At 32.6% G+C, this 13,919-nt stretch overlaps 1 protein-coding gene across 9 annotated transcripts in view; it reads left to right on the forward strand.

Annotated features, from left to right (window-relative positions):
* The window catches only part of LOC128221162 (uncharacterized), a 44,105-nt gene that overhangs the window by 15,920 nt on the left and 14,266 nt on the right, over window positions 1-13,919 (forward strand). For 4 of the 9 annotated variants that reach the window (XM_052929628.1, XM_052929629.1, XM_052929626.1 and 1 more), the window contains exon 2: window positions 11,623-11,827. In XM_052929628.1, the coding sequence (XP_052785588.1) occupies window positions 11,731-11,827 (97 nt within the window). In that variant the 5' untranslated portion in view covers window positions 11,623-11,730. Of the gene's footprint in view, window positions 1-2,048; window positions 2,095-5,740; window positions 5,824-8,190; window positions 8,229-11,622; window positions 11,828-13,919 lie in introns of those variants that run through there. The other 5 variants (XM_052929631.1, XM_052929630.1, XM_052929632.1 and 2 more) reach the window with 4 other exon arrangements.

A 13,919-nucleotide genomic window follows, 5' to 3' on the forward strand; every position in this document is an offset into this window, starting at 1 on the left:
AAAATCATTTTAATGCTATAGCACTTAAGTTGATTTTAATGTTATAGCATTCAAGTTGATTATAACGCTATAGCAATTAAGTTGATTATAATGTTATAGCATTTAAGGTGAGTTCAATGTGTTAGTACTTAGGTTAATTTCAAAGTTAAAGCCCTTGAGTTTATTTTAATGTTATAGCACTTGAGGTGACTTCAATGTGTTAGCACTTAAGTTGATTTTAATGTTTAAGCACTAAAACTGATTTTAATGTTATAGCACTTAAATAGATTTCAATGCTATAGCACGTAATTTGATGTGTAAAGATTGTGATATGGTTGTTTACATTTTAAGAATTGACACTGAGCTTTTGTTCCTCAAGTGTTGCCCTTGGCATGCAAGGAACTGTGTTGCGTAACGTTTAAGGAGGAAAATGAATTACATCACATCAATTGTTGGCTCTATGTATGCGAAAACCTGAAGAACGAACTATGGTTATTGATAACGATAACAACGCACGTATGTTTTTTGATGATGTCACAAAACGTTTTTAAGTACTTGTTAAAATATTCTACTGTTGACATAGATGAACTGACAAAAGATCACCGTACATGTGTTATTCGAAAGGAACAAACAATGCAAAAGTGAGGCTGTAGTTTCATACAAAAACACGAAGGAAGAGTCACCATAAAACATGACGTTACTCGGGAAAACTATGTGCTTGGAATAGATAACAAAAGAAATAAGAAACAAACGTATCTGCAGAGCATGCATAACACAAATATTCCAGTGAATATGAACTTTAACATAACTCTATTATACCATCAACTTGATTGTTTTAAACATATTTTATTCAACATATACAAAGAAACTACACAGGATAAGCTCACATACACAAGATGTATATAATATAAAAATGGATTAGAACGGAAGCATAGCTTATAGAATTCTTCTTCGTAGGAGTTTTATTACTCAATTACATGAACATTGCGTATGATTGACAATTAGACAATATATATATTATATGCGAGAAAATGTTACTAATGCTAAAATAGAACCAGAGAGTGTGTGTTTAGATATATGTTTGATAGTTCAAACACGGTATATAATAGATACAATATAAGCACAGGTGATTATATAAAAATATATAAATAGGGTGTGGACAGATATTTAGGAATAATATGTTCGTGCTTTGATATGAATTTAAATCTAGGAGCAAGTAAAGTACAAGTAAAGAAACTAATATTTTGCGTCTATTGATGAGATCTATTGATAGAAATACCATATTTAGTTTGCATTGTGCATTATGAATTTAGCGAATAAATACCTTTTATATTTGACAAAACTTTACAATAATAGCATTTCTTATCGATCGCCATATCGTGATCATCTCTAGTATTTGATAGCCCATTAAATTGGCTATAAGATTTACGCTCGCATATAGACAGTCCTTAATTGACAATGAATGAAAGGCCTTCATTTCTATAATACATAACATATCAGAAATGAAATATTTATGGAAAATGCTACAGAAACAAGCTCAGTAGCAAAATGTTTAAACATAAACCCGGTTTAGTGGCACTGGGCAAACGCCAAAGACATAGAACACATAATCACAAACAAGAAACACAGAACAGCACAAAACTCTACAAACAGTACAGTGCATACATACTCTCTCTCTCTCTCTCTCTCTCTCTCTCTCTCTCTCTCTCTCTCTCTCTCTCTCTCTCTCTCTCTATATATATATATATATATATATATAAATAATTGGTAAATTTACATTTTACTGACCGTTCCTTGTTAGTCAGCACATGATAAAATTGAAATGAAACAATTCGTGTAGACTAGTGCTTAATACACAGTCAGCCTCCTAGACATGTTAGGCCAAGAACTCTTATAACCCGGGTAAAACGACTTGGTATCGTGAAAACGCTTCAACAGAGCATGTTCTTATATTATGACGTGATGTCTATTTAAAGCAACTGCGCAGTAAACGCGCATTCGTTGTGTTTTCTGGTTATATTTACGCATATGTGATAGAATACAGCGAGCCGTAGAAGAGTTATAAACGTAAAAAAAATAAAAGGAGATAATATCGTAATCTCAACCAAGAAACAGGTATGTAACAATTAGATAAGTATTTAATATATAATGAAAGGATAATTGTTTAATGTTTTTCATTGAGATTTGATTAGGAATTTAAATTCAGAAGTGCTATAACCAAGATGAAATATAACTTTTGGCGTTTTAATGCTGAAATTTAAAGACAACTTATCCTGTAACAAGCAGTTTTTGTTGTATGCCTGAAACATTACAAACATTTATATTTATTCTAAAACGCATTCCAAATTGTATGCAAACGTAACACCATGGGTAGAATTATAATTTTAATTGTACATATAAATATATATGTTTTAGATATGTTTCATCAAAAAAAGTGAACGACAACAGGTTAATATGTAAAAGAAAAAAAGTGCCACACAGTATTAAATAATTTTACGTTAATTGTTAGAATCATGATCTTTGATTGTCATCAACAGTGTACGTTACTAGGGAATGACAAGTGTTAAGCATTCACCTACGCATGCAAATACGGGTCAAGAAGTATTTAAATGTATGCATGTGTGTGATGTTTTTTAAAATATGTACGTACCCCGTTAAAATGACTTAAGTATCGTGTTAAAACACACTAATATATCATTCATTATCGAGATGAGTATCGTGATATCAATTCATTTAAACAAGAAACTAAATCGTTTAAACAAGGTACCAAGTCTTGTCACAAGGCGCTAAGTCGTTTAAACAAGGTCCTAAATATTGTAAACAAGGTACTAAGCCGTTCATACAAGGAACTAAGTCGTTTAAAAAGGCACTGATTCATCTTAACAAGGTTCTTAGTTGTTTACCCAAATACTATTTCATCGTTTAATCAAGGCATTTAGTCGTTTTAACACTGTACTTAGTCGTTTGAACAAGATACTTAGTCGTTTGAACAAGATACTAAGTAGTTTGAACAAAGTCCTAAATATTGTAAACAAGGCACTTCGTCATTTTAACAAGGCACTAAGTCATTTTAATAAGAAACTCAGTTGATAGAACAAGGCACTTAGTCATTTTAATAGGGAACTTAGTCGATTGAACAAGGCACTATGTCATTTTAACAAGGAACTTAGTCGATTAAACAAGGTACTAAGTCATTTTAACAAGGATCTGAGTCGATATTACAAGATATTAAGTCATTTAAACAAGAAACTTAGTCGATTGAACAAGGCATTAAGTCATTTTAACAAGTAACATAGTCCTTTAAATAAAGTAGGAAATATTGTAAACAAGGTACGTAGACGTTTGAACAAGGAAGTGAGTTGTTTAAACAATGTATTAATGCGTAACAACAAGAAGCATAGTCTTTATAAGAATATATTGAGTCATTACAACGCATAACTACTCGTTAGAACAATAAATTAAGCCGTTACTTAAAGATAATTGGTAATTTTATCAAGATATTAAGTCGTTAAAACGATAAATCAAGTCCTTTAAAAAAGATACTAAGTCATTTTAACGAGACATCAACAACGAGATGCTACGTCTTTCTTTGAGATATCAAGTCATTTTAACGAGATACAATTTTTGTTTTAAGGATTTATTTTAAATGAGAAACTGAGTTGTAATGATCAGATATAACAAGATATGTAAAACGAAATTGTAAGTCGTTATAACGAGATATTAAGTCGTAATGCAAGAGCTTAATTTGTTTAAACGACAAACTGTACCCTTTAAACGAGAAACTCAATCTTTGTAACTAGGTACCAAATTAAGCTCTTATTACGCATTTGCTTCTGCATTAACCTTTGGTACAGCATGCATAACTTCAAGGGAACCGTTATGTTTAAAAAAAGAAAGCAACGTTTTATCAGCTCGTACACATATAACTTTTTGTGTTACCAAGAATACTTAAGTGCTGCTTTGGGTAAAATGCATTGCTCCTAAAGGTTATGATTGTAATTTTTGAGGTCTGCCAACGCCAACCATCTATAGAATCGCCCAACCCTTTGCATAACACGTCCAGCTTTTCCTGCGCCCATCAACTAGTTATATAATCGCATAACCCTGGTCAAACACGCCCACTAGAGCCTGTCCATACAAACACGATACCTTGAACAAACACACCCAACAGTACCTGCCCACACCAACTTAATACGACATCACATAATCCCTGTCCCAAAACATCAATCAGTGCACTGTTAAACGGAATGATGAGGTGAAAAAGTAAAACACCAATTGCTAGCATACTGCACTTGCCTTATGAATTAAACGGAACCTATTTAGAACATACTGTACATCAACAGGTTCATGAACACTAAAATATTCAATACTGACGTAAATCAGAAGTTGGTCGATATAGCAACCCAGTCTGAAATAGTGCGTATAACGTTCATTTCAATGCTGTATGTGTTAATTATAAATCATTGATACTGATTTAGAACGCATCTAACAATGCACACTTTCAAATTTGCTGATATAAACATAGATTGAAGATATACAAATTGGCATTTATGAAAATTAGATTTGCATTGGAAATCAATTTTCGATTGAAGATTTACTTCGCATATCTACATACTTAAAATATCAAAATTATTTAATGGGTATATAATAGTTCGTAAATTACCTATTACTCGGGCCAACAATGGTTTATTTCTACCCCTTCAATGATTATATTTACTGAAGTAAATGAATTGGTAAACTTGAACAAGACTGTCTTCTGAATTGTCAATATATCTTGTTCACCACTAACATATATTTCTAGTTCTATATGAGTATTTGGCAACTCGTTGAGTTTATATTGTTTGTTTCATTTCTCTAATCTTATTACAATTATGGCAATTCAAACAGTATTGTTAAAAAACAAATCATTGTCATTCTTTTAAATTATATGAATGCAGATTTTATGATACATGGACCCTTTGGCAATATTTCGTTTCGTCGATAAATGACTATTTCAATATCTTAACAAGGAGTTGAGTATAAATGCTGTCAGTTATTTCAGATACAGGCACTCCTTGTTTGTAGCTTGTTTACCATTGATATCGCACGTTAGATTTTTTGCCATTCTGATATATATTGTAATATTATACTGGTATAAAAGGAATGCCTTGAGAAATTATCCAATTACAATCTAAAGCAGTGTTTTAATATATCTCTTTATGTCGATAATCTTGTATTTGCCATTGACGGTATTAAAACAGTGAATAAATTACGAGTTACCCTAACCAAATATTTTATAACGTAATATAACGCCAAAATTGAGATAATCAATACAATGCCATTCATGACAGCTTAAGCTTATTGTGATCAATCGCTACTGCGTAGTTCTAAATCATTATATGGGTATGTTTTGTTTGCCAAAGTTTGCACACAGTATTACTAGAACGCAAAACCTGTCAGCATGGGAGCGACCTCTTTATACCTCTCATCCAAAGGTTCAACATTGGACTTGTTTTTAATCTATGTCAATAAAATGCAAATATTCGTGTAAGAAGTATTTAAACGACTGTGAATGCATTGACTGTTTGGATCTGACAGATACGATTTCCCTAGTAGCGCACGTGTTTCATATGAATGTGAGTTCAATATGACAATGTTCACATTTTGTATAAAAGCCCGTATAAAATCAACACTCCAAACAAATGCAAGAATCTGATTTTGTACATGTTCATCTTGTTTGCTGACAACAATGCGGGCCGTAATGTCTTTTTCACTTGAACAGGTACTCTGCCGGGACCTCGTGCACGCATTGCAGAAAAAGAGACCGGTGATTCCCCTCGAGAATTTCATTTTGCATATGAAATTGTAAGAATCTGATTTTGTGATATAAATAAAGTGAATGAACGCATCAATGAAGTATTGATCAAGTATTTTCGGCTAACAGTATATTCTCTCATTGAAATAAATTGAAGAGATGTGTGTTCTTTTTAAAAAAAAATATTTATTTAAGTATATATCAAGTATTTATGTTCACAGTTATCCTTTTAAACATGTACGCCAACAATAAAAAATATACAGTACGGCTACGTGAAATATGTTATCAATCCATCTACTTAAAGTGTCTATAATTTTGCTATGTGAACAGAATGTTAAAAGTCTGATTTAACGAATAATATTTGGCTAATGAAAAGTAATCAACAGTGTATGTAGTTATCGATCATATTTGTAATATGAATGTTTCACAAGTAGAACATATTAATTCGTTTATAAATTTATTTGAAAAAAAAAATGAACGAAAACTGATCAATTAGATTATTGTAATATTTTTGTGTACTTTTCAAAAATCATGAATGTCCTTTCGTTTCTACAGTGCAGCACTTGTCATTCAAGTTTGTTTGATGCACATTTTCATGGAAGATAATGAAACATAGGGACATTGGTTGGTGATTATATGCCTATTATATTGACGTAAAACCAGTTGAAGTACCAAAACATCGTTAAAAGTATGTCCTTATATTACGATTGCTTGCATGTTTAGAAACACTTGGGAGTTTCCCCAGAGGACCTTTCCTGTTTGTAAATTGAACCGAAACTGCTAACTGCTGTTCATGATTTGAACCTTACACTTCGATTTTAGATGGATTTAACATAATCCTAACCTAACGTCTTTGAATGAAGTTGGATTTCAGAAATCTCTCCTTCCCAACATGGTAATATTATTGATCACAGGGATAAAAGAACTTGTAATGTATCGCTCAATTAAAGTGCCTTTACTGTCATTCTTCCGGTCAACTAACCAACTACTTTGATACCAGATCTGTATGTGACAATCCCTTGATTAGAAAATGCTGCGAATATCTAGATCGTTAAGGTTTGCGAAGGCTCCTTCATGATGAAGGTTATTGTACTGCAGCATCATTAGGTATCTTTTGAATATAGAAGTATAGAAGACCCTTGTAGAACACCTGAATGTGAGAAAGGTGACTGCAACTACTGTTTGGAAAGCTATATATAAGTATAATTTTCAAACACCCTTATTTAAGCAAAACTTTCTTTTTCTGATATGTTTGTTAATTTGTCTATGGAGGCATTTGATTCACTGTCCAAAAGAGCTCTTTATTCTTACTATGCAGGTTAAAAGTAGGTAGCCAGTTTTCATGGGCTTCCCATTATTAAAATTTATACAAATATCGCGCGAGATTATGAATGCAACTGATCGCAACATACTGTGGAATAAATATGCGTGCTCATTCGATAAATCCATACCACACAATACACCAAATACACTCTAAACATGATCATTATCATAATAAACTTTGTTCTTGTTTGATAATATTGGTAATATATTATGACGTCTTATTTAAACCATGTAAATGCGTTCGCATTGAATATCCAGCCATGCTGTTTTGAATTTTTGAATTCCTAAACTTGGAACTTGTCTAACAATGTTTTCCTATTCATTGTTATTCATTTCATTTTTTGGCTTCAAAATGGAATGAATACATAGTGTGTACGTAAACCTTAGACAATCTTATTGTAATAGCTATTTAACTATGCTAAGTTCATGTATCATTTTGTCTGTTCCACTATGAAAATAGTATCTATGTGTTTATCTTTGAAATTGTAAGAGGTACATATTGTTTAAAACAAACCCTTGAACAAAATAATTCTAAAACTTGCCAATTCGTCATGTTTTCTTAGTCACTCTGCTTGTCTAATTTATTATAAAAAAATTGTCACTATTGCAATATTATCGATTTCTTTTCCCTCAAAATTTTATCAGATATATAGTGTTTTCATGTACCATTGAAATATTAATCTTAAACTTGCCCATTCGTAAGTTGTATTATTTACTATGCTTATCTGATTTATTAGCTTGTGCATGACACTATGATAATACTATGCTCTTCCGTTTTCCAATATAATAATGGTTACCATTTATTGTGTGTTTTTACTTTACCTAGGTTTCTTACTACCCTTAAGATTTATTTAGTCATTTATTTTCGATAACAACGTTCGTTTGGTATAATAATCAAATATGTCCAACGCTTAATCACGTTCATATAATAATGTACATTCTGATCACTGTTTTGATATTTCTCTATTATTTCATAACTAAATTGTTTAATCAAGATTATTTCGCTTCAGTGCTATTTTTTTACATTGTGGATTTTGAATGTCTTCTCCTATTTGTTTCTATTTTATATTTTCTATCCTTGTTAACCTCAAAAGTTCAAGAGTTTCTGAGCAGGTGAAATGCACAAACATACGTAAGAAATATCATTGCACACAAACACTAGCGTGTAACAGAAATGCTTGCTTTATTAATCATTGTTTTTATGTAGTATTAACCTGAATCATTTGTACATGGATGTCAATTATTTTGATCCAAAGTGGTGATCTGCATCCTAACCCAGGACCCGCGAACTCAACATTTCGACCATCATCTGACTTGTCGCACAATCTATCTTAAGTCCAATATAATGTCCAATGCTTATTTCCCAAATAATACATAAATCAAGCGGAACTCCTAGACTTAGATATTTTAAGATCGTTTCTATTATAACCATGTCGGTGTTATCTTGTATGTTAAGGAACTTTATCTTATAACATAAGGCAAGATCTCGAGGTCTTGGGTATCGTATGTTTATGGATAGAATATCCCTAAAACGCTACCACAAAATGTTGATTGGCCCATTTTATCGACCTCCAAACTCAAATGCTCCCGATCTGCGCATTGGAGAATCAATCGACATTGCTCTTAATACTGGTTTATCAAACTTCGTACTTGTTGAATACTTTAACCGTAATGCCTCTCATCAAGCTGCTAATCCCAAAATTATGAAAGTGTGTCAACAGTATGGTTTCATCCGATAAATTGATAAGCCAACTAATATTACAGAAAGCCCATCGTCTATACTTGACTTGATAACACTAGATGCTTACTAGTACTTACTTAGTAAAGTTGGTGGTCGAACAAGGCCGATTTCATTGCCCAACGTTTTTTTCACAAATTGTATTAACCTTTACTAAACAGTAACTATAAGCCCTCAATAACCAAGATGGATCACTTCAGGGATCCAATTACTTATTCGTAAAGGTGAAGGATTGTACAGGGCATCTAAACATCATAACCTTTCCTCTGTTTGGAATAAGTTTAAAAAATTAAGAAACACTATCGTTTTAAAAATAAGAGACGTTAAAATGGCATAGATTGATACTATCTCTAAGTCACCTCCCGAAAAGACGATTTAAAGGATTGGTGGTCTTTTGTCAAAAAAGTCATGTCTCCGAGTTCCGGTTTAGTTCAATTCCTCGCCTACTTGTCAATTCTGAAATCATACATTCCAATAAAGCAAAGGCAAATGAACTCAACACTTTTATAACAACCCAAACATTTTTTGAGGAACCAAATACAGAACCATTTCCACCAACACACAACACTTCCCCCATTCTCTCAATGGTACAGTTCTCTGCCACTTGGAAAGGCTGTCGGGCCAGATACGATAACTAATAGAATCATGCTCATTTGTCCTCTATTAAACATCAATAGAACACTTATGCTAACAACAATACACTCTCTGGTTCCTGGAATAACTATCACCCTAGGTTTACTCTTGAATGTAACGTGCGATTTTCTGATAGTACTTATTTTAAAATATTTTCATCAGTACACTCTCACTTTGATCATACTAAAAGGTTTCGCTAAGTTCAAATTTAATTTCCTGATTTACAAGTGACTCATAATTCATCTGTTATTAAACCATCAATATATTGTAAAGTTGTACATTTTAAATAGTATATATTGCAGCATACAAACTTCTAATTAAAGTTTATTGTTTGTTTAAAATTATTTTTTGTTTCCTCTCATAATTCCTTTTCATAGCTCCCTCTTTTAACTCCCTATCATAACTCCCTCGCATAACTCCTTCTCATAACTCCCTTTTATAACTCATTCTCATAACTCCCTCTCATAACTCCCTCTCATAACTCATTCTCATGACTCCCTCTCATAACTCCCTCTCATAACTCCTTCTCAAAACTCCCTCTCATAACTCCTTCTCATAACTCCTTCTCATAACTCCCTCTCATAACTCCTTCTCATACACCCTCTCATAGCTCATTCTCATATCTCTCTCTCATAACTCCCTCTCATAACTCCCTCTACTCCCTCTCATAACTCCCTCTCATATCTCCTGTTTCAATATGTATTGTCTTACACGTTGTTTGCTATTAGACATAATGAGAGTTATGTCATAATTATGGGAAGGTTTTTAATTGTCACTTTACTGAGATATTGCACTGAAACTGAGATGGCTGTAGGATGTTATAACAACGATTGAATAACAGTAAACACTGAGTTATATTTAAGTAAACTGCTTCAATTAATAACCACTAGTCTTTACAATAAATACAGGCAAGTTTGGTAATCGAGGGGTTCAAGCGAAAAGGTTCTATCTTCGTCTTTATTTAATGTCACTTAGAACCTTTTCGCATTCACCCCTCGGGTTGCAACACACAACAAATATTAATAAAAGGTAAACATAAATATTAATAGAAGCTGGATATGTCCCTCTTATAAATACTCGATGTATAAATAATATTTCCCAAATATGTTTTAGCAAGCTTAAGTTATATATAATATAATAATTTATAACATTCATTTACAAACTACTCTACTATTACTTGCTATTCCTACCATGCGCTGGATGCTACTTACAATGCTTGCTGTTTAAAATCATGCTTTCGTTATCCTTAACGTAAACTCTTGACATAACTTACCATATATGCCAACTAGCTTTATCCGTGCGCGTGTGGATTGGCCGTATAGCCGGGAAAACTAGTTAAGATATAAAGTATATAGTGATCTCATAAACAAAACTGTTTGTAATTCTCTGCATGAAACGGATTTTGTTATTACTTGATGATTGTTTCTTTTATGTTTTGTGATGATATGTGTAATTATTATTCATGCCAGAAAATAGCTATTTGGGCTTATGTATCTAGAAACCTGATCCAATCAGATTTGATCTTTTCAGAATAGTATCGCACCAAGATTGTGATTATTATGTTTCATAGCAACACGGTTTAACAGAATATAACAGTTACAGCGAGCTTCATTGCGGCATAATTGCAATACGATTCTAATATTTAAATACATGTTACAAGTGGTGAATTGTTTGAATGTTTTAAGTGTATTTTTCCTATGTTGTGGTTTGTTATTTTCCATAAGAAGCAATAATAGTTAAATTTAATGCCAAATGCCAAGTTCTTGACCAATGGTAAAAGTAACGAAGCAACTATTTTTGATAATCATTGATATTTCCCATCAACCCTTCATTGAGTTTATATACGAATGTTACGTCAAATCTTATAACGTCATGTTTAGTTTGAGCTCGATTGGGTTTTAGGTCTTTGATCTTGCTTTGATGTATTGATAATTATATATAGCATTAAACCGTTTAGTATTTTATTTTAGTTGTAACACATTTGCTCTATTTCGTGAAAAAGAACCTATTTAAATATGTTTAAAACTATGAACTGTGTTAACGTTTTGTGGAGCTAGTTCAGGCTGATCAAAACAGTACAATATTCACATTTCTGTTATTTCAAAATATTCAATTGTTGTAACACATTAATATGCAGTCTTATTTGTTTTAATAGAAAGAAGACCGATGCGATTTTCTAGGACTACTTGAATCTGTTAAACGGCACTTACCCCTTTCTGAAATACTATTCAGTACACAATTAGCCAGATAGTGTAGAGGTTGGATGATGGGACCTCTAATGCTATTAATGCTTTACTTGCTGTATCTTGAGCCGACGGATGCAATGCGATTTCCTCACATCAGAATCAGGGCAAAGCAAGGTTGGTGTATATTAAAGAAGTCTTATAAACATTGTAGTTAATAAAAATAAACAAAGTATATGTCCCACGAGTCAAACTCCTGTTTCCTTATGTTCATGTTCTCGACAATGTCCTTTAAACTTCTAAGCCAGTTACCTATTCCTATCATTTCATCTCGTTCAATACTTATTATAACACTACAGTTACCTAGATAGTTTTATGCTACAAGTTGTTTGTTTGTTCCACGTCCAAATCAAAATTTAAAGCTTTTGGTGCCTACTTGATGAACTATATTACGATGTTACATTGAAAGAAACAATAATTGTCAAGTGTATGTTTTTGATTTTTCATTCAGAACATAATCGGTCCCGTTATTCATCATGTTATTATTTAAGGGTAACTTTTACACAATATACTATTGACATCAATTACTGATTTATGACGATGATAACATTTAAAGACTTATATATTCGTATTTTGTTAGGACGTTTTTTGTGTTCAAATTGGCTATTGTTTTAAGATGCGCTGTTGATCAATGAAGATAAACGAGACATATTAAAGATATGGGACACTTTTTTAGTACGCGGTATTCATTTTGTAACAGCCTTTTGAAGTCACATGGATGATACACATATACGCCTTATGAAGAAACAGAACAAACATCGATATGTTTTTGCTTGGAACAGTCAATTGTGTAAGCTGTAGAAAACGAATCCACTACCGTTTGATTCTGTGTCGACTATATCCAGTCCTATCCTGCCCTAGCATGCTATGTTTGCTATATAAACGATAAGCAATAACATGTTAACTTATCATCCATCATATCCTGCCCTAGCATGCTATATTAGCTATATATACGTTTAGCCATAACATTGTAGCGTACCGTCCTTTTATATCCTGCCCTAGCATGCTATATTAGCTATATATACTTTTAGCCATAACATCCTAACGTACCGTCCTATCATATCCTGCCCTAGCATGCTATATTAACTATATATACGTTTAGCCATAACATGTTAACGTACCGTCCTATTATATCCTGACCTAGCATGCTATATTTGCTATATATACATTTAGCAATAACATGTTAACGTACCGTCCTATCATACCCTGCCCTAGCATGCTATATTAACTATATATACGTTTAGCCATAACATGTTAACGTACCGTCCTATCATATCCTGCCCTAGCATGCTATATTAGCTATATATTCGTTAAGCAATAAAATGTTAACGTACCGTCCTATCATATCCTGCCCTAGCATGCTATATAAACTATATATATAAGTTTAGCAATAACATGTTAACGTACCGTCCTATCATATCCTGCCCTAGCATGCTATATTAGCTATATATTCGTTAAGCAATAACATGTTAACGTACCGTCCTATCATATCCTGCCCTAGCATGCTATATAAACTATATATATAAGTTTAGCAATAACATGTTAACGTACCGTCCTATCATATCCTGCCCTAGCATGCTATATTAACTATATATACGTTTAGCCATAACATGTTAACGTACCGTCCTATTATATCCTGACCTAGCATGCTATATTAACTATATATACGTTTAGTCATAACATGTTAACGTACCGTCCTATTATATCCTGACCTAGCATGCTATATTAACTATATATACGTTTAGCCATAACATGTTAACGTACCGTCCTATTATATCCTGACCTAGCATGCTATATTAACTATATATACGTTTAGCCATAACATGTTAACGTACCGTCCTATCATATCCTGCCCTAGCATGCTATATTAACTATATATAAGTTTAGCCATATCATGTTAACGTACCGTCCTATCATATCCTGCCCTAGCATGCTATATTAACTATATATACGTTTAGCCATAGCATGTTAACGTACCGTCCTATTATATCCTGACCTAGCATGCTATATTAGCTATATATACGTTTAGCCATAACATGTTAACGTACCGTCCTATCATATCCTGCCCTAGCATGCTATATTTGCTATATATACGTTTAGCCATAATATGTTAACGAACCGTCCTATCATATCCTGCCCTAGCATGCTATATTTGCTATATATACGTTTAGCAATAACATGTTAACGAACCGTTCTGTCATATCCTGCC

This window comes from Mya arenaria, chromosome 16 (genome assembly GCF_026914265.1).
Source record: "Mya arenaria isolate MELC-2E11 chromosome 16, ASM2691426v1".
In the NCBI taxonomy this organism is placed as follows: Eukaryota; Metazoa; Mollusca; class Bivalvia; order Myida; family Myidae; genus Mya; species Mya arenaria.